General features: G+C 52.0%; 1 protein-coding gene across 1 annotated transcript; it reads left to right on the top strand.

Moving 5' to 3' along the window:
• The first annotated feature begins 1,250 nt into the window (after positions 1-1,250).
• Positions 1,251-24,813, top strand: TGFB3 (transforming growth factor beta 3). The gene is made up of 7 exons (XM_079768094.1): positions 1,251-3,039; positions 11,500-11,663; positions 11,885-12,014; positions 16,157-16,264; positions 18,143-18,314; positions 20,649-20,802; positions 21,753-24,813. Exons 1-7 carry the CDS (start codon positions 2,700-2,702, stop codon positions 21,909-21,911), a joined length of 1,227 nt encoding a protein of 408 aa, XP_079624220.1. The 5' UTR covers positions 1,251-2,699; the 3' UTR covers positions 21,912-24,813.
• The last annotated feature ends 167 nt before the right edge of the window (positions 24,814-24,980 follow it).

The following is a 24,980-nucleotide window of genomic DNA, read 5'->3' as shown; positions in this document are numbered from 1 at the left end:
GAACATCATTGATCGGCTGCCTCCTGCACGCCACCCCTACTGGGCAACCAGAGCATGTGCCCTGACCAGAACCTCTTGGTTCCTGGGTCCACTCTCAGCCGCTGAGCCACACCGGCTGGGCAGCAGTGTGGCCTTTTAAAAATCTCTCTGTGTGGCCCTGGCCGGTTTGACTCAGTGGATAGAGCGTCAGCCTGTGGCCTGAAGGGTCCTGGGTTCGATTCCGGTCAAGGGCACATGCCCGGGTTGTGGGCTTGATCCCCAGTTGGGGGCATGCAGGAGGCAGCCAATCAATGATTCTCTCTCATCGTTGATGTTTCTATCTCTCTCTCCCTCTCCCTTCCTCTCTGAAATCAATAAAAAATATATTTTTTAAAAATAAAAATCTCTCTGTGCCTTAATTTCTTCCATTGTGAAATGATCCACCGCTTTCCTGCATCCCCTTTCGTCGTCGGTTAGTAACCTCGGAGCCAGGAGCAGGAACCAGCCCTGGCTGGACGGGGCCTGGAAGGCTGGGGTGAGGTGGGGTGGGTGGCAGGGAGCAACACTGATTTCGAAGAAAGGGGTTCCATTCGGGGGCTCGTCCTGTGTGGATTCTGTCCTGGGGAAATACCCAGAAGCTCAGGTTGAGGAGAAGAAGGGAAGCGGAGGGGAACATTCCCCTCACCATCCTGCCAACTGCTGACTTTGCGCTCGCTGACGCAGATCCCCGCGGAACCCCGGGCGGGAGGGAGGCCGCGAACATCTGGAGGACATTTCTGCGAGAGCGAGCTCGGGGGAGGGAGAGGTGCACTTGTGCGCACCCCGGGGCCGGGCCGAGAGGGAGGCTGTTCCCCGAGGGCCGGGCCCGCTTCGCTCTGCCTCTCTCCAAGCCCCTTCTCCCCAGCCCCAGCCCAGCCACAGCCCAGCCCCAGCCCAGCCCCAGCCCAGCTCCGACCCGCAGAGCCTCTGTCACTGGCGGCCTCGCCACGCCAGAGGGCACCCTCGATCTGCCGGAAAACGCCACCATTTTCAGTGCCCCTGGAGCATCTCCAAGCTTCTCCCAGCCGCCCGACTCCAATCTTGTCAATGAAGAACCAGGGCCAGGATGGCCACGGAGCTGAACCCAAGTCCAAGCCCGTTCCAACACCGGGCGTCAGCCTTCACCGAGGTGGGGGCACGGCCGCCGCCGCCCCGGCCCGGCCCCGCGCGCTCCGGCCCCTGCCCAGTGTCCGGCCTGGCCCGGGGCGGCCCGGGACGCGCGGCCAGGGAGGGAGCGAGAGACCAGCCAGGAGAGGACGGACTGACAGCTGGAGAGGGAGCAGGAGTTGGGGGAGAGAGGAGGGAGGGGATTCACCCGAGTAACTTTCCAGAAAAACAGTCAACGTGTAGCGGGAGTGACTCCAAGAGGAGAAAGAAAAAAAAAGTTCAGTTACCACGTCGAACGAACGAGAGGACTCGCAAAGTATTTTTCAAATGGGCTCGGCTTTTCCTGTGCCTGTTTAAAACATTAAGATCGTGCAGCAAAAGAGGCTGCGTGCGCTGGTTCCTCCCTCCCCCACCCCGGACCAGAGACGTCATCGGAGGGAGGTATAAAATTTCAGCAGAGAGAAATAGAGAAAGCAGTGTGTGTGCATGTGTGCGAGAGAGAGGGAGAGGAGCGAGAGGGAGAGGGAGAAGCAGGAGAGAGAGAGAGAAAGGGAGGGAAGCCGAAAGCCAAGTCCGAGGGAATGAGCAAGGGAGGCGAGAGATAGGAGAAGACGCATAAGGAGGAGTAACAGCTTTCCGGAGCAGGCGTGCCGTGAGCTGGCTTCTATTTTATTTTCCTTCTCCTTTTTTTATTTTTTAAAAAGAAGCAGGGAACAGAAGCAATGGCTGAGGGAGAAGACAAGCCGAGGTGCTGGTGACCCTGGGCGTCCAAGTGGATTATTGGGGCTGCTTTCCAGGGGCCTGTCCTCACTGCCTTCCAATTGCACATAATCCCACATCCCAGCCAATGAAGACCAGAGGCAGCGTGAACAAAGTCATTTAGAAAGCCCCGAGGAAGTGCACCCCAAAGGGAAAGCATGAATGGTGTGCCTGAGAGACAAGTGTGTCCTCCGCTGCCCTCACCTTTAGCCGGGCCATCAGCAGCCCAGCCCTGCCTCTCCCCGCCTACTCACTGGTGATCTGACTTTTTTTTTTTTTTTAACTTTTTTTTTTCTTTTCTTTTTCATTCTCTTTCCTTATTTTTCTTTGGGACAAGGCAAATATTTTGATTTTTGGGACCCAAGCCATGGTCCTCCTTTAAAAAAAAAAACCCACTTTCTCTCCATCGCCAAGCAGTCTTTGGCAATATCAGATATCCGCTCTATTTATTTTTACCTAAGGAAAAACTCCAGCTCCCTTCTTACTCCCAGCTGCCTCGCTACCCCTCCCAGCCGTCTGCTTGCCCTCCACCTGGCTTGCTGGGAGTCCGAGCCCAGCAGAACCTGCTTAGACACATGGAGAAGAAACCAAGAGCTACAAGGCACACAGTCGGCTTCTTCGTGCTCAGGGTTGCCAGCGCTTCCTGGAAGTCCTGAAGCTCTCGCAGTGCAGTGAGTTCATGCACCTTCTTGCCAAGCCTCAGTCTTCGGGATCTAGGGAGGCCGCCTGGTTTTCCTCCCTCCTCCTGCACGCCTGCTGGGGTCTCCTCCTCGCCAGGCCTCACAGCCCCCCCGGCCTCTCTCCCCGGCTCGCACATGAAGATGCACTTGCAAAGGGCTCTGGTGGTCCTGGCCCTGCTGAACTTTGCCACGGTCAGCCTGTCTCTGTCCACTTGCACCACCTTGGACTTCAGCCACATCAAGAAGAAGAGAGTGGAAGCCATTAGGGGACAGATCTTGAGCAAACTCAGGCTCACGAGTCCCCCCGAGCCATCGGTGATGACCCACGTCCCCTACCAGATCCTGGCCCTGTACAACAGCACCAGGGATCTGCTGGAGGAGAGGGAGGACGGCTGCACTCAGGAAAACACTGAGTGGGAGTACTATGCCAAAGAAATCCATAAATTCGACATGATCCAGGGGCTGGCGGAACACAGTAAGTCCAAATTTTCACTGGGGTGTCTGCTCTGGAGGGTCTGAACTGGAGTAGGGAGTCCCACCGAGGGGGGCCTGGCGGTGGCCACACAGCAGGGTCCCCTGGTCCACCCACACCAAGGCACAGGAGGTGGGATGCGCAGTTGGGGGCTGGAGAGGTGGGTGGGGAGGGAGACAGAGCCATTCTGGTAAGACCCGGGAGTCCTGGAGTTGAGCGGCTTGCCGAACTCACATCCCATCCTTGACTGATTTTAATTTGGAATTGCATTGTGTCGTCCTGTTAACATATGTGCTCGGTCGCACATGCGAGCGGATCAGTAACTGTAGGCATATAGGTGTCAGAAAGGGGCAGGGCCGCGCTCTCTCTCAAGCCTTACAGTTCCAAGACTCTGGAGACCCCGTCTTCTCCCTGCTTTTCACAACTCACTGCGAAACGTCTCCGGTTCAGTTTTTCCAGTTTTGGGGAAGGAGAGCTACATATTAATGTATGTCACGCTTTTGAAGCCCAGGCAAGAGGCATCGTCTTGCTGTCTGGATCCTTCAGTCTCCGCCACACACGTGACCCACGTGAGCTGTGGGCGTGGGGGAAGGGTACACACCTCTGTCCACATGGACATGTGCTTTAGGACAATGTACAGTCTGGATTTGTACAGCAGATAAATGCATGTGCTCAAAATGGGTGCCCTCTAGGCCTGTGGACATGGGAAGGCGGGGTAGTGGCTCTCACGTGTAGATGGTTGCTGGCGGCCCTTTTGTGTCTGCGTGTCACGGGAAGAGTGGGTGGGAGGTGTGGCTGTGGGTGCAGAGGGGACGTGTGTCTGGGAGTGTGTCCTCCCAGGAGGCTCCCGTCTGTGCTGAGGAGCTGGGAGGCTTCTGGGTGAGACATCTGTGTGTTTGTACACGTGTGGAAGTCATGTGTGTTTATTGAACGGGGATTTTAAAAACTTCAACATGAGAGAGAGAGATTTGGCAGATGTTGAGAAACTGACAGCCCAGGAAGGAGGAATGTGAGCCAGGGACTCTGGGAGCAGCTCTGTTTGCTTTTCCTACCAGCAGGTGTCCTCGCCACCCTGACTACCTCAGCCCTGGCTCACCTGGGAGGTGGGCAGTGCCCAGAGTGGGGGCTGGGAGGGGGGATGGAGCACACTGGGTGAGGATGGTCAGCAGGGGGCGGGGGGGGGGGGGGGAACTGCAGGGGTTGAAAGGAACCTGGCCAGAGAGAAGGAAGAGGAGTAAGCGGCTGATGGGTGGACCAGCTCTGGCTGAAGGTGCAAAAGGCCCTAATGGGAGCCTGTGGTTACTGGGGAGGGGTTCCCACTCCTGTGTCCTGTGGCTGCCTGGAGTGCCCTGCCTTAGGATGTGGCTACTGTGTGGGGCGGAGGCTATAGGACAAGGCAGAACTAGCGCTCCCTGCCCAGCGTCCTCTAGGGTGGACTGACTCAGGGTCTGCCAGGGGTCCACAGTTCCCGGAGGCACCAGTTTAGCTGCATGGCTAAGCCCCCACCCCCTGGCACCTATGAAGGCAGGAGAGAGTGGCCCTGGTCGCTGAGGAGAGTGGAAAGCTGAGGCCAGCAGGAGAGGTCTGAGGAGAGCCCAGGGCAAGAGGGAAGGACTGGGGCCCTAACGATCCAGGTCAGGAGGAGGAGTCCCGGGGAGGAGGGCTTGTGAGTCACCAGGGCCCAGCCAGCCTGGAGTCCCCAGCTGTGAATGAATGAGGCAGAGAGATGCAAGGGCACCCCAGTGCCAGTGGATCCCCATTTTGTGCAGTCTCAGGGCACAAATAGTGGATAGTCTTGGGAAAAGCCAGTGCAGGGCTAGGCAGCTCCAAGCTGCAGTACTAGGACCCTAAAACTAGCAGGCCGGGGGTGGCCCTGGGGCCAGGGAGCCATGGTCAGGCAGGGAGCAAACCCTGGCACAATGAGCAGGATGCCACACAGGATGTCGTGGGGATGGGCAGGGCCCAGTGGGACACGGGCAATGCCAAGGAGGCTTGCAGGTGCAAACAGGAAGCAGGCCTAGACTCTCTGCAGCTGTTGGAGGTGACACAGAGGCTGAGCAGACACAGCCCGGGCCCGCCCTGCAGCTGGTCAGGTGCTGAGCCAGCCCTGGAGAGGCAGACACACAGGGCACACTACTTGTAAAGAAGGCAGTGGGCAGATGCACACGCCCAACAGATGCTGAGCCAGAGCAGAGAGCCATCATCAGAGGCTTAGGGTGAGGGAAGCCTGCCCTGAACTGGAGAAGGTGGCAGAGGTGGTGCTGGCTCTGTGGTGGGGCACTCACAGGGTCTCCGTGCCAGGATCTCAGTGCCAGAGCCTCTGCTGAGAGGGGATGAGATCGCATTCCCCTCCACATTTTGTCACTCTCAGCCCCCTCCCTTACCAGTGAGCAGGCACTGGGAGGGAAGTGCCAGCAGGAGCTGGGACAAGGTGCAGGAGTACCTGGAGAGCTGAGAGCAGGAAGGAGTCATTTCCTGTGGTGCAGGAGAAAGGGCACCAAGGTGAGAGATGAGGGGGCTGCACCCGTTAAGTAATTTGCCCCAAAAGATCAGGGACCCTAACCTAGTCCTTCTGCCTGCAGAAGGCACGCTATTAAGCACTAACGCAAATGTGCAGAACACACGTTTATAAGTCCTACCTTTAACCTGTAGGCTCCAATAGAATTTTGATTAACAACATGAATGAATCACATGCTGGACCAAGCAGGAGGGGATAGGAGCTATTCTCTTAGTAACCCTGGGGGCAAATTGCAGAGCAATGAACTGAGTGCCTTCTTTCTTAGCTCTGCCTTATTTTATGGCCAGGGGATTCACATTGCTCCAAACTTCCCCCAAATTCAGCGAAAGTTTGTTTTTTTTTTCATATTGTTTATTGATTTCAGAGAGGAAGGGAGAGAGAGATAGAAACATCAATGATGAGAAAGAATCATTAATTGGCTGCCTCCTGCACGCCCCCCTTCCCCCCCACCCCCCAGTCCCACTGGGGATTGAGCCTGCAACCTGGAGAATGTGCCCCAACCTGGAATCGAACCTTGACCTCCTGGTTCATAGGTCAACACTCAACCACTGAGCCACACCAGCAGAGCAAAGGGTTTTTCTTTATCTAATGAAGAGTCTCAAGCAGACTATGCAAGTGCACCACATTGAAACTAGTCAAGTTGCCTCCCTGAGCCTCAGTTTCCTCATCTGTAAAGTCAGAGATAATCTCTAAAGTCCTTTTTAGCTGAAACAGTTTTTATGGTTACATCTGGGGTGATTCAACATAGTCTCCGCCAGAGAGTGAAGGCAAGACGGTAATCCCTTTTATAATTCTCCAGGATTTTGCTATGCGAAGTGGGTTGAGGCTTTCTCTGACCCACTGGTGGGGAAGACTTAGCTTTTTCCGTTCCTTTGTTACCCGTGTTATCAAGCTATCCCCAGTGTAGTGTCATTTTATCTCCTGGCTTGTCATTACCTGTGTCTGGCGGGAGACTCTTATTTTCATCAAAGGGCGGTGCTAAGACAACTAGCAAGCCCAGAGTCCCTGAGAAAACTTGGTATTTTAGCCTTGCTTTTTTCCTGGCTGCTACATTTAGATGGTGTGCATTCTGAAAATGAAAAGACATATCAAGAGAACTCACTTGTTCTAGGGCCAATGCTCTTCTCCCCACACCAAGTCAGTGTTTGCCCTAATGCAGTCCAGCGGATAGGTGAGTGGGCAGACTGGATTCCCAGGCCCCATCCCACCATTACAGAATCAGAATCTCTGGGGATTCTGTATTTTCAAGCTTCCTATTGCTGCGTAAACTCACTGAAGCGGAAGACTCCGTGAGCTAGGGCACAACCTTCCCTTAGAGGGGCTGCAAATATGAGTGCCCACAGAGGCTGGGCGGCTAATGCCAACGATCCAGCAGAAAAGCCACAGCCCAAGCACCATGGCAGACTGCCACAGGACACCTGGTCTCAGGTCGTGGAGAGACTAGAGTGTGTAGGGAAGGTGGGTGGGTAGGTGGTGGTGGGGGGCCTGGAGGGCACATGCCCCATTAAAAAGGGGTACCCACAGCTCAGTTTGGGCTGAGTTTTGCAGTTATGATTATAGTCCAGCTTGATTAGAACATTTCCCAGAACAACAGAAAATCTGCATCTTTCTATAAACTTTCCCAACTTTTAACACTAGCTTAAAATGCTTATAGTATTCTAATTCAAAATTTAAAAAAAAAAAATGATGCATTGGCCAAACAACATGTCTAATACATTTAAAGGTTAATCCATTGAAAGGTTAAACCATTAAAGCTGTGGTTTCTCAAACTTCCAGAACATCTGGAAGCCATGGCACCCTTTGCAAAGCACTATAAACTGTGGTTCTCAACCCTGGCTACACATTAGAATCATCTGGAAATCTTAAAAAAAAAAAAAAAGCAAGCAAGCTCTGGACCCACCCACGCTCCAATGTAGTGAGAATCTGTACTGGGGAGTGGGTCCAGGCAGCATCTGTTTTTAAAGATCTCCAGGTGATTATAATGTACAGCCGGGATAAAGAAGCTCGGCCACACTGATATATGTAGTCCGGTCACTGGAACCGGCAGTAATTTTCCTAGCAGAGATGATGTATACAAGCAAAGGCACAGCTATGAGCCCAGGTGTCTGCAAACATTTCAAATGGCATGGCCCAAAACCACAGTCAGCTGTTTCCAGGTTTTTCCATGAACACTCTCATAAATGTTTTTTTGCTTGTTTTTCTCTCAAAAGAGAAAATGGCAGCCATCGATCTATATATTTTGTGCGTAATGGAAAAAGTTGGTCATGGTTTAATTTGTAAAGGTCAGCCCTCTCGTCCAGCTCTCAGGAATACTAGTGTTCTGCAGAAGCAGGGGTTCGGCCACAAAGCTGACTGGGAATTGGCTCTTATCTGAAGCACAGGTTGGCATTCATAGACCCATTTCATGGAATCCTGCCCCATTTTGTTGGTGAAACCATCCCTCTACTGGATGACCTCTCAGGAGACTTCCAGAGTCTCCGCTTCAATAAAAGGTATCAGAAGACCTGGTTCAAATCCCACCTCTGCCACCTATTGGCTGAGTGACCTTGTGGAAGTCATTGAACTTTCCTGACGCTCCCTTTTCTCATTTGTAAAATGGTAAGTTTTACTTATTCTCATTCTCCTCAAGGATTGTTAGAGGGTCAACTGAGTTAATACAACTTCTATGCAATGTAAGGTTGTGCTATTACACTTTGGTTACTTATTTACACTCTGACTTATTCCACAAATGATTTAAACATCATTATTATTCAGTGAATTTAATTATCAAAAAGATGATCACATTTTCTTTTCTCTCCCGGGAAGTTCTTTTTACATCAATAACAATTGTGCCTGAGCTTTGCTTATTAGTGTCAATTTGCTCCCGTGTGACCCTGGCCAAGACTCCTCTGGACATCCGTTTCTTTATCTGAAGGGAGACAACCCCCTAACATCTGATCTAACTGTTAGAAATCTGTAGGTCCCAGTGATAAAAAATAGTGACCCTTCTTACCTCCTTGAAATCTCCTTGAAATTCCCACCAAGAGGAGTCAGTCCTTCTTAGGGAACAGATACCTAATTGATGGGCTGGAAGAAACCAAGGAGGGATGGCCACTAGGGTGTCTTGAAGACTCTCTTAGCTCCTTGCTCCCCCATCTCCTGGCTGCCCGTTGCCTGGACTCCTCACTGGCACGTGCCATTTTTCTGTTCCCCTTTTCCTTTTCACAGCAACGCACACATTGCATTGACATACCCTTTCCTCCCTCCTTCAGCAGTTCCTGGAGGTACTATTCTAACTGAAGTCATGTTGATGACAGCTCCCTCCAGAACCAAGGATGTCAGTACTCAAGAGGGTTGCCGGTCCAAGTAGCTTCTCCATGTCTGGAGGGTTATAAACTTGCAAACTTAAAACTTAAATTGCCATCATGAGTCCTCTTTTTGGTTCTGTCTGAAATGGTTCAGGGAATACTTGGCAGGATTTGTTCTTTCAAAGCCAATTATTAATCAGGGCTTCATTAGCCGGCATTCACACATTTGTTTTTCTAACGTCTGTTCCATTAATTTCCCAAGAACCAGTGTCAGGCCCACCAGATGGCAGTTTCCAGAAACGCTCACTCATCCTTTCCTAAAGATCAGTAGCGCGTTTGCTTATTTCCAGGTCTGATCCTTCCCGCCTTGTCGTGACTTCCTAAACCACCCCTCGGGTGATTATGAGCTCATTCCAGCCATGTCCATTATGTGTGGAATCTGGGTCTCTGAGCTTGAGTTTCAAGTTCTGTTACCATTTGTGTAGAAAGTTTTTCTCTGGGTGTTAATGCTGCTCAGACCTTGAGGTTGTCAAGTGTACAGGAGAAAAGATACGATCTTTCTTTTATCTGGCTCTCAGGGGTGGGAAAGAGCATTCGCTGCCTTTTGTCTCATGGACAGGGACGAAGAGGCCGTGGGGTGATGGAGGCTGGTATAGCAGGGACAGTCAAGGAAGGAAACTCCTAGAGAGAAAGGAGCCATGGTGATGGACCAGCTTGGTCTGAAGAAACATCTAAACACCTGCTGGTCTGCCAGGCACGAGACGTGGGCTCTTTGCCAGACCAATGTTGCCTCATTAGGTCTGAAACCCGCTGTGGATTATGTCGCTGAACTGCTCTGACACTTTTCATGTCTCCCTACCGTTAATGAGATAAAATCCAACCCCTCGGTCTGATATTTCAGCCTCCCTGCATGTGGCCCCCAATCTACTCTCTTAACTGGATCTCATTTGCTCCAGTGTGGCCGCTTGGGGTCACTCTTACTCACCTGCATTTCCTCCCCGTCCTGCCTTTGTTTCCAGCAGACCTTACCTGTGAAATTTCTTTCCTCTCCATCCTCAAATTCTCTCCTCCTGCAGGACCCAGCTCAAATATCTCCTCTCCCATGAAGTGCTCTCTGCTTTCTCCCTCCTCTGATCTCTTTGCAGCATCCTGGGCTTCTCCGCAAGCCCTCAACACTTTCCCTCTGGTCCTGTTATTTGGGCCCATGTGTTAATGATCTCCCCTGTATATTAACCTCCTTGAAGGCAGGGGCCATGTCTATTCATTTTTTGTGTCCGGGGTTAGCGCTGTTATTAGTACATAGTATTTGTTCAACACAGGCTCAATAAATGAATTAACAGCCTAGCCAGTGTGGCTCAGCAGTTGAGCATTGACCTATGAACCAGGAGGTCACGGTTCGATTCCTGGTCAGGGCACATGCCTTGGTTGCCAGCTCAATCCCCCAGTGTGGGGCGTGCAGAAGGCAGCCAATCAATGATTTTTCTCTCATCACCCTTCCTCTCTGAAATCAATAAAAAAATATTTTTTAAATCCTATATAATAAAGAGGTACTATGCAAATTGACCATCACTCCAACACACAAGATGGCTGCCCCCATGTGGTCAAAGATGGCCACCCCCATGTGGACACAAGATGGCCACCACAAGATGGCCGGCAGGGGAGGGCAGTTGTGGGTGATCAAGCCTACAGGGGAGGGCAGTTGGGAAGGACAAGGCCTGCAAGGGAGGGCAGTTAGGGGTGACCGGGCCTGCAGAGGAGGGCAGTTGGGGGGTACCAGGCCTGCAGGAAAGGCCAGTTGGGGGGAACCAGGCCTACAGGAGAGGGCATTTGGGGTGACCAGGCCTGCAGGGGAGGATAGTTAGGGATGACCAGGCCGGCAGGGGAGGGCAGTTAGGGGTGACCGGGCCAGCAGGGGAGGGCAGTTAGGGGCAATTTGGCCGGCAGGGGAGCAGTTAGGTGTTGATCAGACTGGCAGTGGAGTGGTTAGGGGGTGATCAGTCTGGCAGGCAGAAGTGGTTAGGGGCAATCAGGCAGACAGGCAGGCGAGCAATTGGGAGCCAGCAGTCCTGGATTGTGAGAGTGATGTCCGACTGCCCCACTGGGATCGGGCCTAAATGGGCAGTCGGACATCCCTCAAGGGGTCTCAGATTGGAGAGGGTGCAGGCTGGGCTGAGGTACACACACCCACACCCCGCACCCCCACAAGCACGAATTTCGTGCACCGGGCCTGTAGTAATAAAGTAAATGAATGAACAAACACATGAATGAATGAACCCACTGGCTATGAGATGATTAAACTACTAGGAGGGACAGCTGAGATCTCCTGAGAATCTGTATTTTCTGAAAGAGTAGGAAGAGCAGGCTGGAGAGCCTGCTGGAGATGATGTTAAGGCAATGGGAGGAGGGTGATTACAGTTGACTGGCCTGCCTTCGGTGCCATGTCCTGGGGCTCTGGGGTCTCTCTGCTCCTCTCTCAGGTCTGTGTGTGATTCCAGGGCCACCAAGGATCTTCTTCCTATCTCCACATTTAGGTCTGAGGCCTCAAGCCACCAGAAAGGTCACAGGTGGGACCTTGGCCCCTTGGCGAGTGTCTGTTGGTATCATACTGCTCCCGTGGGTCTCACTCATGCTGCGCCTCCCCGCTGCTTTGTCTCCTAGATGAGCTGGCTGTCTGCCCCAAAGGAATCACCTCCAAGGTTTTCCGCTTCAACGTGTCTTCAGTGGAGAAAAATGGAACCAACCTGTTCCGAGCAGAATTCCGGGTCTTGAGGGTGCCCAACCCCAGCTCCAAGCGCAATGAGCAGAGGATCGAGCTCTTCCAGGTGAGGCCCCTCCCAGAACAGAAGCCAACCTGGTGGGAAGCCCAGCTTGGCAGACCTGGGTGGGAATCCTGCCTCTCAGAGGACTGAGCGTTAACTTAGGTGCTCAAAGCAGCATTCAGAAACTTCGTTTCCTCTTGCTCCCCTCACCTGTCCGGCGCTGTGACATAGCCTGTGGGACTCTGTCCAGGCCTCGGGTTCCTACCCCTTTCTCTGTCCTGCAGATACTCCGTCCAGATGAGCACATCGCCAAACAACGCTATATCGGTGGCAAGAACCTGCCCACGCGGGGCACCGCCGAGTGGCTGTCTTTTGACGTCACTGACACTGTGCGTGAATGGCTCTCTCGAAGAGGTAGGTTAACTCTGAGAATAAGCATTTTGAAAGGAGCCTGGGGTCCTTTTATCCTTCATGAAACAGAGGGAAGAAGACAGAACGAGGGGAGTCACGGATCTGGGTTTAAAACCTAGCTTTGCCACTGACTCCCTGTGTGTCCTTCATTCATTCACTCACCTAATGTTTATTAACCGCTCACGCTGCGCCAGGTCCTGGATTCAGCAGTGAACAAGACAGGTGAGATCCTAGATCCTATGGGGCATTTGTTCTGGTGGGAGAGACACATAATACACGAATCAACATCTTGACAAGGAAGAATTTCAGATAGTGATAAGTACCATGAAGAACAGAGAGTGGGCAATGTGACAACGACTGGGTGGGATCCGACATAGGATGCTCAGGGAGGGTCTCTAAGAAGAGGGAATTTGTGCCCTGAGATCTGAGTGAGGAGAAGGAACCAGCCTGTGAAAGTAAGGATGAAGGATGTTCTAAGCAAAGGAAACAGCAAGGCCCAGGCCCCCGGGTGAGAACAAGCTTGATTTGTTCTAGCGGCAGCAGACAGACTGGCATGGCTGGAGCCGAGTGAGCTGGGGGTCAGAGAGGTAGCTGGGGCCATATGGACCTGTCAGGCCATGGTCAGGTTTAAGTACTTATTCCAAGTGTGATGAGCTATCCTAGGAGGGTTATAAGCAGGGCTGGGGATATGGGGTGAGGTGATTTGTTTTACATACCCCTCTGGTTGCCATGAGGTCAAGGGAAAAGCAGGAATGCCAGGTAGGGCCTGACAGCAGCCTGGGTGAGAGCAATAGGCACTTCGGCTAGGGCAGTAGCAGGGGGTATGGAGATGGTGTGGAATTATTCTATATTTTGGAGGAGAAGCCAATAGGACAGGTGGATTGTGTGTGGGGTATAAGGACAGAGGAGGAGTCTGGGTGATTTCAAAGATGTTTGGACTGAACTAACACTTATTGAAATAGGAAGACTGGGAGAAGAGCATGTTTGAGGAAGGTTCTGTTTTGGCCCATTAAGTTTGAAAGGCTTGGTAGCCATCCAAGAAGAGCTGTTTGAATTTTACACGTCCCAAACATCTCACCCACTCGCTGTTCCCTCACCTGGAAAATAAGGCAATGGTTCCTTCCCTGCATGTCACCACAGGCCCCACCATTCCCCAGTGTCCCCCAAGAGTGAGGCTGGAAGTCCCGACTTAGCATGAGTTGCCAGCTTGCTTTGCTCACTCAGAGAACCTGCCTGGGCTCTGTGGGCATCTGGGTTTGCAGGTCCCCACCTAAGGGACATTACCTGGTGGCTGAGCTGGCAGATTGTGGGCTGGAGGCCCTGCCTCGGCTCCAAGGTCCCAGGAATCTGTCCTATCTCTCTTCCTGAGCACCAGGAGAACCACGTGGCTCTGCTGACAGCAGCACTGTTGGGAATTCTGACTCAGACAGCACTCCGCCTAGAGCCCGACGTGGCTGCAGAGAGAGGCCAGGGAAATGAATCTCTTAGCTTCCCTGCCTGATTTTGATCAGCTCCACCTGGATATCTTTGACGCCCTGAAGGAGTTCTTATTTTCACAGCTGCAGAACTCAATGAGCAGTTTGCATTGAGAATGATTTCCATCCTTCTGGAGACATCAAAAAGATAATTTCGTAATAGAATCTATGGGTCCCCCACCCACCATCCCCACTGCTGCCAATTCTGAGGTTAGTTCTTCAGTGGAACCTTCCGTTCCCTCTCAGCAGATGCTGCCCGCCCCCTGCACAGGGGGATCGTGCACAGACCTTGCCTTCTGCAGAGCTCATGAGCCTCTTCAGAGTTTGTGGGCCCAAACAAGGCAGCGAATGGGAGCAGTTGGTGGTGTGGACTATTGAGGAAACTGAGTAACACATCTGGTGTTGCATTCATTTATCAAACATCGGACAGCCTACGATGTGCCAGGTTCCCAGGCTGCCTTCTGGGTTCCAGAGCTGGCTGGAGCTTTCTCCAGGGTTGGGGTCCCCTGAGCTATTGCTCCACCCCACCTGCATTTCGTCCATGTGCAGAGCCAGGCCTCCCCCAGCAGGTGGGGCAGGGAGCACGCCCAGCATCCGGGCCCAGGAAGGGTGGGCACTGGGAAAACACAACCATTTTGCATCTCAATGAGTGTGTGGGCATCCTCCTTGGTGCTCTGTGTTGGCCTTCTTTTCTCTCTTTGTCTCTAACAATTAGGAGTGTAACTCTGGCACCAGGCTGCCGGGGTTTGAATCTTGGCTCTACCACTTACTGGTTGAGTACCTTGGACAAGCCATTAAATTTCCCTAGGCCTCAGTGTCCTCGGATCTGTATAAAGAGGATAATAACAGTTCCCACTTTGTAGGATTATTATAAAGATTCAAACGCAGCATGGAGGTCTCAGAGAGTGCTTGACAGGGAGTCAGGGGATGCTGGTGATTATTGTCATCACTCTGAGCTCCATGCCTAGACAGACCTGTCGGCCCAGCCAGGCCATCATCTCACACCTGCACCCTAACCCTATCTCTCCCCAGCACATCTGTCTGCACCTTGACTTTCCAACTCACAGAATCATAGAACTTGTCCGCTCCAGGTCTCTCCGGGCCTGCCTTCAACGCTTCGGGGTAGCAGGAAGTCTACTGTTTTATGTAACCCACTTCAGCTGCTCCAGCGCCTTCCTTCAGCTGCCTTAAACCAAGAAGAGTCCACTCCTTTTACGTAAACTCCCTCCCATACCCGACCACTGCTGCTTTGGGATCAATAGAGTGTCTCTAATTGTCGTACCCACCAGAACTGACATGATACCAAACCCGACCTGGTTTCCCTGCACAAAACTACTGGATTCAGTTCAATTTTTTCAATTCTTTTTCTTCCACTTTACTCGACTTTTTGTACTCCTTTCCTTGCTTCCCCAATTTTAGTTACCAAAACACTTGATCCCAGAACTCATAAGAGAAAGGGCCAGAGCTGGCCCTCTTACACCAGAATATCAGTCATCAAACCCGGCACCTCACACTTCCTTGGGCTTGTTCTCTCCGGCTCATGCCATCTGGACCCTTGGCCATGGCCCTCTGCAGCCTCCTCTGGCCCGAGCTCTGGTTTCACAACTGTCTCCACGAGCTGTTTGCTTTCTCTCAGTGAGCCATCCCATTTCAGACTTCCCAATGAAGCTGAACAAGGATTCCCAAAGATACCTCGGAGGAACCTTTACCTGCTCGTGCCCTTGCTCCTTAAGGAAAATATAGCCAACTGTAATGTTCATTTTATCTCCTCTGGGATCTACCTCTTTATGGCTACAATCCCAGCCCTGGTAGAAATGCTGGCAGCTTCCACTCAGACTGATTCTGCTGCATGCTTGCCACTGACCTTGCTCGGGCATGCTCCTGACTTAATCCTACAGCTCAAACTCGACCACCTTCCTCCCATCTTGTGGCCCGTTGAGTGTGGGGCCTTTTGAATCACTGTCTCTCAGTCCCAGAGTTCTTCAGGTCTCCCCCTTTCCCTGGTCTCTCCCAGCCCCTCTGCCTCTTCCCTTCATCCTTGGCTCGAGTACCTCCTCTCCCAGCAAGCACCTAAACTCTAATTGTCGTACCCACCAGAACTGGTCCTAGAGGGTATGACTTTTTTATCTTCTGTCCTGCTCCTCTCTCTCTTTTTTGTTTTTTAAATTGATTTCAGAGAGGAAGGGAGAGGGAGAGACAGAAACATCAACGATGAGAGAGAATCATTGATCGGCTGCCTCCTGCACGTCTCCTACTGGGGATTGAGCCCACAACCCAGGCAGGTGCCCTGACCGGGAATCGAACCATGACCTCCTGGTTCGTAGGTCGACACTCAACCACTGAGCCACACCGACTGGGTGCTCCTCATTTTTTGCTTCCAAGCAGACATGTGACAATTTTTTCCTAATACCATCTTTTAAACATAGATGAGTATTGAAATTCTCCTTCCTGATCCCCACTAGTTATGCCTCCAGAAATCCATGGGGTGTGGCAGCATGAGTGGGAAGGTCTGCACTGGCTTTGGCATCACTTTCTGTCTCCTGTGCCCCTCAGGACAGCCCTCTTCTGTCCGTGGCAGCAGAGGCCCGGGCCCTCCGGTGCATGGGTGGGGCGTACACGTCTCGATCACACGAAGTGCTTTTCTCACCCACTCCGTGTCTTATTTTGCAGAGTCCAACCTAGGTCTGGAAATCAGCATTCACTGTCCGTGTCACACCTTTCAGCCCAATGGAGACATCCTGGAAAACATCCACGAGGTGATGGAAATCAAGTTCAAAGGTAAGAGTGCACAGGATAGGAGACCCCTCCCAGACCCCAGGCAGAGGGACCCATCTCCCTCGCAGAGATGGCCACTCTTCTGTACTCGTCATTCTGCTTTGCCCCCAAAGCAATGAGCGTGACTGTCAGTTTCTAGACGTAGAGCACACATTAGCATTTGGAAGACACTGTTCGGTTGGTCAGAGCAGTGAAATCGTGTAGGTTAGTGGTACCATCGCTCTGTGGTCAGTCAGTAAAATGGGGGTGCGAGGACCTCTTTCCCAGGGTTGCCATGCAAATTAAATGAGATAACAAGTGTATAATAACACAGTGTCAGGAATGCTCAACAAATAATAGTTGTCTTCCCCTTCCCTAAAAGCAATGGACTTTGGTGGCTGTGAATTGAGGTGTCCTGACTACCGAGCCTGTGGGTGTTACAGAGCCCACCGATCCTTGCCCGGGCGGCACCTGGGTTTGAATGATGGCTTCAGGGCTCTGGGTGTTTGTGATGAGATGGTGAAAAAGTTGAGAGTCATTTCAGGTTTTCCATTGTGTTTCTAAGGCGCTCAACCTAGACCATCTCTGGGTTTTCCTTCCATGTCCCATTTTGGGTAGCTGAGGCACCCCTGAAGCCAGGTGGTTTATCAAGGTCAAAGCAACCACACCAAAGCCTGAGGTCCGAGGCTTGTCTGGAAAACGGTGCGGGCCTGTTGGCTCCCTGCCCGGGGCAGTCCCCTTACCCGTCAGGGCCTCTATTTCAGAGCCTTTTTTTATTTTTTAAGCCAAGCATTTGACATCCTAATTACAGAACCTCAGAGCTCAGATCTTTGGAGTCTGTACCGCCAGGCCAGGTCAGGACAAAATCCTTCCACTTCAGTTTTGTTCATAAAGATCGTCAGGGAAGGAAATTGGAAACCCAGGCCTCACAGTTCATCTCACAGCCCAGGTGCCCCTGCGTGAGGTTCAAGTCCCTCCAGTTGCATGTAAATTAACCTCCTGGGTCCTGTCCTGCGTGTAGGTGGACCATAGCTGGCAGCTGTCTGTCACAACATAGATGTCCTTTCAGCTGAGACTCTTTCTCATCCAGTCTTCAGTCTTTTCCTTTTCAGATGAAATAGCAGGTTTTCTTCCCAGAGTTTGTTTGCTAAGCTGATTATTGTGCGCTTTGTTAGCGCCTCTGAGTTTTATAGTGAAAACATTTGAATGGGAACGATTATTCAGTCTCATTCCTCTGGCTTCTATTCAAGATGTCTTACAAGTGTGACACCTTAAATTACAGCAGGGACTTCTGGGTATCTTGACCAATTCAGATCATAAGAGGGAACTCACACCCACAAGAGTCCAAGTCCCAGAATCTAAACTAACAGCCCAAAGAAATGTTAGGTAGCTGCTCAGTGACAGATGTTTCACGGGTCCAGGAGTATCTCAGGAAAGGCTCGCTGCCTTTAAAAAAAAAAAACTTTATTGTTGAAAGTATTACCTAGCTCACCCTCGGCGGCCTCCCCTTCCCTCCGCTTGGCCTCTTCCAGCCTGCTCCCGCCTCCCCTCTCTCCCCCCCCGCCCCCCCCCCCCCCCCCGGCTCTCACCACCCCATTGTCTGTGTCCATGGGTTATGCATATATGCGTATAAGTTCATTGGTTGATCTCTTCCCACCCACCCTCCCCTGCCTTCCCTCTGAGGCTCGACAGTCTGTTCAGATGTACGCACACAGGAGGCATGAGGGGGTCCGACCAGGGCTGTCTTGTGGGTTCTTCTAATACCGGTTCCCCCATCGAGTCTTTCCCTTCCTCACAGACCACACTGCCCCTCCTCCTGGGCAGGGGTGGGATGGGGTGAGAAGGCGGCCTCCACTCTGCCTTCCTTAGACAGGAGGGTGTCACCTCCCTTCCCTCCTGTAGGCGTGGACAGTGAGGACGATCACGGCCGTGGAGACCTGGGACGCCTCAGGAAGCAGAAGGACCACCACAACCCGCATCTAATCCTCATGATGATCCCCCCCCACCGGCTGGACAACCCCGGCCAGGGCGGGCAGAGGAAGAAGCGGGCCCTGGACACCAATTACTGCTTCAGGTGAGCCTGGGCCGCTCGGGACCCGTGAACTCCTGAGGCCACCTGGACTGGTACCTACTGTGGGGCAGGCCCGACTCAACCGGGGGTCCCCGAGGCTGTTCACAAACATCTTCAGGAAAGAAGATTTACAGACCTTTCTGTCTCTCTGGGAGCCCCCCAGTTTTCTGCAGCCCAGCTCTGTGAGGCCCTGGATGAAGTGCCAGGAGGAGAGTGTGGGCTGAGCCTCTCCATGGTTCTCATGTTTTTTTTTTTAAAAAATGTTTTTATTGATGTCAGAGAGGAAGGCAGACGAAGAGAGAGATAGAAACATCAATGATGAGAGAGAATCATTGATTGGCTGCCTCCTGCAGGCCCCACCCTGGGGATCGAGCCCGTAACCCGGGCATGTGCCCTGACCAGGAATCAAACTGTGACCTCCTGGTTCAGAGGTCAATGCTCAGCCACTGAACTACGCTGGTCAGGCAATGGTTCTCCGGTTTTAGAGTTCGTGTGGGGGGTGTTTGCCTGTGGGCGATGCTTGCAGGAATTCCCATGAGGGAAGTGCTCAGTTCCCTGTGAAGGGGCCAAGGATGCTACGGGATGAGGGGACACAGGGCAGCCTCCACTTGTGCCGGGCAATCTGAGCTAGAGAAATTCATGAACTGATTCAGATGCTGTTCAGCAGCCTCAGTGAAGAGGTTAAAAACAAACAAACAGAGCCTCTTGTCTTATTTAGGAGTAGTTTAGCTTCTTCTTGTTTATAACGGAGTGAGGGGCTGCTAGAGCAAGCACAGCAGTTAGTCAAAGGTAGAAATGACCACATTCATGAGAAGGTCCGAAGGGTAAGTGCTTTAAGAATTTGGAGTTCATCTCCGGATGCAGGAGAGGCTTCAGAGGGTGTGGAATCTTGGAGGACGAGTGAGTGTGGGTGGGGCCATGGGAGGAGGAGGCACTTCCAGTAAAGGAAGGAGCATGAATGGGTCAGTCTGGCTGGAGAGGAGGGTGCCTGGATGGAGCCGGGGGGAGAATGACTTGGGAAATGTTTAGCTCTAAAACCATGTCTTATTAGGAGCAGTCAAATGAATGCGGGATGTTGAGCTTGGGGAATAGAAGGGGTAGGAGAGGCCATGTGGTTGCCTCCAACTGTCTGAAGGCTGGTGTGTAGATTAGTCCTATGTGGTGCGTAATCAGTTAGGAATGGATGCTCTTGGCTGCAAGGAACTGTGGCCTAAACCACACAGGATTTCTTGTTCATAAGCAGCCTGCAGCAGCAGGCTCAGGGTTGGTCTGGCTGCTTAATTATGCCACGGGGGACACAGGCTTTCCCCCTCTTCAGTCTGCCACGCTTAACATGTTGCCTTGCTTTTCATGCTCTTGTTGATGGTCACAGTGTCTGCTGGAGCTCCAGGTAGCTTGTCTGTGCTGAAGACGAGAAAAGGGAAGAGGCAGAGCTAGTAGCGTTCCTCTTCCATCTGCGACTTTTATATGGAATCAAATATTTTTTGCCAGAATTGGCCCTCATCCCCTGCATGCTTCTCCTTACGTCTGGTCATTGCTGTGTTACTTGACCACCCCCACCTGCAAGGGAAGCCAGGAAAACAAGTATCTGGTGTTCTAGACTCTGTCATGGGAAGCAGCAAGAGAAGGGGGTTAGGAATGAAAAGATAATAAAGAATGTCTGCCACTGTTCACCCTTAGAACCCACAAGAAGCCAGGTTTTGGCCTTGGAAGCAGCAAGTCCTAGGTCTCAGCAGAGACTGACGTAAGACTAGCTCCCACCTGACAAGGGGTACTGCCCAATGGGCTTCTGTAGGCAACAGAACTGACGTGTCCTGATGATCACATTGGGGGTGACCTAGGAATCGTGAGTCTGATAGAAGGACATTCCTCGTTTTGATTCGATGGCCTTGAGATTTAACCTAAGCAGTCTTCTACCACAGTACATAAGCTGCATGAGCTTAGAGGTCATTTCTGGCTGGATGCACAGTAGGAAGGTAATAAAACCAACCTCCACTAAGCTGAGTTGGCTTATAACATCCAGTGCTTGGTTTTCTGTGGAGCGATTTATGTCTCTGCTTTGATTCATAAAGTAAAAGGGAGCAGGGTCCCCTTTGTCTTTTTGCTCTTATTCATCATCTACATCTGCTTGGTATGTCCTTGGGACCAGGGTCTTTAACAGAAAACTGTTATAGCCTATACAGCTCCTTGCACTTGAACCCAAGGTTCCATCGATTAGACCTCCTCTGACGATGACCAGGAAGGACTCCAAGTACCAAGATGGGGGCCGCTTGTGAAGTTGTTTATGTCAGTGGCTTGCATTTAGGTTGGGTTTCTGTAATGTGTTTTGTGTTGCAGCAATGTGGAAGAGAACTGCTGTGTGCGCCCTCTCTACATCGACTTCCGCCAGGATCTGGGCTGGAAATGGGTCCACGAACCTAAGGGCTACTACGCCAACTTCTGCTCAGGCCCGTGCCCATACCTCCGCAGTGCAGACACAACCCACAGCAAGGTACGGAGCGAGCGGGGCTCAGGCCCCAGGGAGCACTGGGGCTGAGCCGACCAGGCCACCTGTTTGAAAACGATGTGTGAAGGACTGAATGCTGAGTGAGGGAACGATGAGCTGGAGCGAGTAAAATCCCTCCAGTGAAGGTTCTGATCTTGGCCCAACTCTACTTGGGCACATTCTACCCTTCATAATTACTTACATAGTTTCGGCCCAACTTTTCAACTTCTCTGTCTAATGCGTTTGCATTGTTCTGAAATTAATTCGCTTCATGCCACCCTGTACGTCGGAGATGTGTGCGCATGGCTGGCAGGTGATGTGGGCGGAATGGCTTCCACCACCACTTGAAGAACTCTGGTAATTCCAGCCTCCTGACTGTAGAAAAGTTGTTTTGAAAGATGAGGTAAAACATGCAGAAGCAGCTAAATGAAACGACAGGAAGAAAAGGGGAGAGAGAGAGAGGGGAGTCCAGGACCCTGAAACCAGCTTATCTTTCCCTGGTGGGTGGGGTGAGGGGAATAGAACCAGGGCAGTAATCCACAAGGCAATTTTCCTTACAGCTCATTGTTACTACATCCTGTCTGGGGCCCCGCACTCTGGCAATTACCAAATGGCGATGTTTTGTGAAGTACCTTTCTCACCAAAGTGGCCAATTAGAACTGGGAAGACCAATATAGGAGTGTTTTCTTAACAGAGAGAGAATTCCATGACCCATGTAAAGTCCCCCATAGCTGTTAATATGCTGAAACTGTTAACAAGCAGGTGCGGATGCTCTCCATCCCTGCTCTGTGGACGAACGGGACTGGTCACTCACGCCAACTGGGCGCGTGTCCATGGTGTTGACCAGGTGCTCGGTCTCTGGAGCAGCCCTAGAGGGCGTGGAGGGTCTCAGGCCTGAGGCCTGGCTTTCCAACTTCTAAGCGATGTATCTCTCCCCCCTCCCCCCCCCCCCGCAGGTGCTGGGCATGTACAACACCTTGAACCCCGAAGCCTCCGCCTCGCCTTGCTGCGTGCCCCAGGACTTGGAGCCCTTGACCATCCTGTACTATGTCGGGAGGAACCCCAAGGTGGAGCATCTCTCTAACATGGTGGTGAAGTCCTGTAAGTGCAGCTGAGGCCCCGCCCGCAGCCCAGGGAGCGGAGAGGGGACTGCCACGGCCGGCCGGCCTGCTCCTCGGGAAACACAAAAGCAACAGACCTCACCTGGAGGCCTCGAGCCCACAACCTGCGGCGTCGGGCAAATGGCCGAGACGGAGGCTCCCTTCTGGAACGTTCCTTTCTTGTTGGCTCTGAGAATCACTGTGGTAAAGAAAGTGTGGGTCTGGTTAGGGGAAGGCCGAACTCTTCAGAACACACAGAAGTTTCTGTGACGTAGACAGGTGGTGGGGACAGAGGAAGAGGGATGGCGAGTGGACAAAGTGGTGTGGCAATGGGATTGGGGAGACAGGGAGGAGGAAAGGCAGAGAGTGGCCGGGACAGGGCCAGACCGGAAGACACGTCTGACCGCGGTCAGATTTGCTCATCGCTGCCCCACGTCGGCTCTAGGGAATCTGGATCACGTTATACACGGCAAGCATTTTTCTTCGGACAGGTTACCAAAACATGGTCCCAGTGTTGTCTCTCATACGACCTGGGATGAAGGACGAATCTGTTAGTTTTGCAATCCGTCCTCTGGACATCCATCAGCATCAAGGGTCATTACAGGGAAAACGGCCAGGTAATGCAGTCCCCGGGCCATCAGCTCCACGGGGCCCTATGGGTACACTGAACTCAGAAGCAGAAGGTGCGAAGTAACCCTGCTCCTGTTTGCCCTCTGGGTCCCTCCTCTCGCCTTCTTCTCCGATGGTATTTCCCCTTGGACATTTGGCTAGACACCTTCCAGGTCAGGGTACACATATCTGAGTTTGGGGTGTGTGCAGCCCTGGGGGCATTATGGGCTTCCCCCTCCCCTAGACCCTGTGTTCATCTGGTGTTCCTGGAAGCAGGTGCTATGTGTGGGGCACGCGGGGAAGTCACACGTGTGCCACACAATGACTCGGCCCAGACGCGTAGACTGAGGTATAAAGACAAGTACAAATATTAATCTCGAAATCTTTGTATAAATAAATATTTTTTGGGGAATCTTGGATCGTTTCATCTTCTGGAAGATTGTTTTTAGAACAGTAAAAGCCTTATTCTAAGGTGTAAGTCTGATTCGATAAATGTCCTTAGTTAACCATTTTCTTAATTTCCTGTCCATACCTGCTAATCAGAGGTACCAGGAATCCGGGGCAGAGAATCGCAAATGTTGATCGAATACATTGCTTAGCGTGATCAGCCTGGACGTGGCTCACGGCGCCGCCTTCCGCCGTCTGAGAAGACCGCACTCTTGGGTTCCGTTTTCTTCAGTGCGTATTATTCTCAGACACGCAGAGGAGGTGGCTCAGACTTGCAGAAAGTACACTGTATGAATTTGACCTCCATTTAACTGTGTGCAAAAGCACTTGGGGTGGACTTGCATATGGAAATGTGTTCATTTGTACATTCGCTATAAGTGACCAACATCATCCGTTTTGAAAATCTCTTCTCACCGTCCAAATCAATGGGGAGTTAGAGACACTGCCTGTGGCAAATGCCTGGGAATAAGCGGCCACTTCTGCCGTCAGAGGAAGCCCAGGAAGAGCTCAGCAGGAGCCCCTTCTCAGACCAGGGGCCTCTCGCCAGGCAGGGGCTTGGGGATGGGAGGGGACCAGAAAAGCGCAGCTCAGGAGCTCTCCGTGGGCCACACATCCCAGGCCGCGCAGAGTCCGTCCTGCCTCCGATGTCCACCCGAAGCGGCCTTGTGCAGGAGTGAGGCACACGCTCCTGTGGAAGTCGCTTTGCCACTGGTGAAATCAGTCTATCCTGGGCTACATTTCTCAGGTCGAAGGATGTGGACGATGTTGGTGGGTGTGCACCTTGCTCCTTCTGGAGTTCTCCCAGGTTGAGCTCCTGAGTGTGCACAGCAGGACCTTTCCCCTGCGTTGTCCATGCCCGGCCAATGCTAAGGGCTTCTCTCCCAGCCTTCATTCCATGTGGCTTCATTTACTCCCACTGTACTTAGCACCTCCCCACCCCCCGTGTCCCTGCCTACAACCCTGGCAGGTGGACTGTGTTCCTTACCCACGGGAGCCAGTGGAGCTAGAGGGGGTATAACATGCCCAGCCCTTTGGCTGTAGCCATTGCTATCCCAACTGTCAGTCTACTCACCTATGGCTGTCATTCTCAAACTTCAGTGGGTGTGAGAATGACCCCAGTGTTTATTTCAAACGTACAATTTCAGGCTGCAACTCCAGAGATGTCTTTAGGCCTGGGGCACGGTCCATGCTGCCTAAAAACTACATTTTGAGACGCAGTGTATTATTCCTGACATTGTTGGTCCTTACTTGAGGCTTAAATAAGAGGGAAATAATCCCTGTGGTCCTACAATAAACTTTCCTTATTATCCAACCCCACAGGACATCACTAAAGCATCGGGCTGTGGTTCATCCTAACGCACCAAGGCAATGAGATGTGTTTCCTGAAGTATTCCAAAGAAAGCAGAACACACTGGGATTCCAAGTGTTCCTTTTCTGTTGGAGCTCTGCTCTGATCTTAATCAGCAGATACGAATACGGGCAGGGGCCTGGCATCCAACCTCCCCAGTGCACGCCACTTTCAGGCACTACGGAAGTCTGAGCCATTGTCTGTCCATCTGCAAAATATACGCTTGTTTTGGGGGAGGGGGAGGAGGGACACTGGAAATGACACTGCTGTTGGAGGGGGATCATGTGATCTGTCTGGTTTACTACTACACCTGATTTCCCAACACCAGCAGGGGACTATGAAGGAATTCTATCTAATTTGTCTCCCAACTCAATTCACAACCAAGTTAGCAAACAGCTAAGGTGGCTCTCAGACTACGAACCAAGAGAGGTCTAGAACCAGTAAAAATGGCCTGAGTGCACCTGCCTAACTGAAGGGAGTCTGGTCCACACCTGATCAGCACTGTGAGTGCAGGAAGAAATTAGCTCGAGATTCAATTCTGATTAGTCACCTAGGGCAGTCAGTGGTCAGCAAACTCATTAGTCAACAGAGCCAAATATCAACAGTACAAGGATTGAAATTTCTTTTGAGAGCCCAATTTTTTAAACTTAAACTTCTTCTAATGCCACTTCTTCAAAATA

This window comes from Cnephaeus nilssonii, assembly GCF_951640355.1.
Source record: "Cnephaeus nilssonii genome assembly, chromosome: 4".
Lineage (NCBI taxonomy): Eukaryota > Metazoa > Chordata > Mammalia > Chiroptera > Vespertilionidae > Cnephaeus > Cnephaeus nilssonii.
The sequence above is the reverse complement of the archived record's forward strand: the minus strand, read 5'-3'. Positions and strand labels throughout refer to the sequence as shown.

What these genes read in the sequence shown, in the direction of transcription:
- TGFB3 (XM_079768094.1), top strand. Translation starts at nt 2,700, where the DNA reads ATGAAGATGCACTTGCAAAGGGCTCTGGTGGTCCTGGCCCTGCTGAAC. An exon ending in CCAGGGGCTGGCGGAACACA is followed by an intron (nt 3,040 to 11,499) that starts GTAAGTCCAAAT and finishes TTTGTCTCCTAG; the next exon opens with ATGAGCTGGCTGTCTGCCCC. An exon ending in GACACCAATTACTGCTTCAG is followed by an intron (nt 18,315 to 20,648) that starts GTGAGCCTGGGC and finishes TTTGTGTTGCAG; the next exon opens with CAATGTGGAAGAGAACTGCT.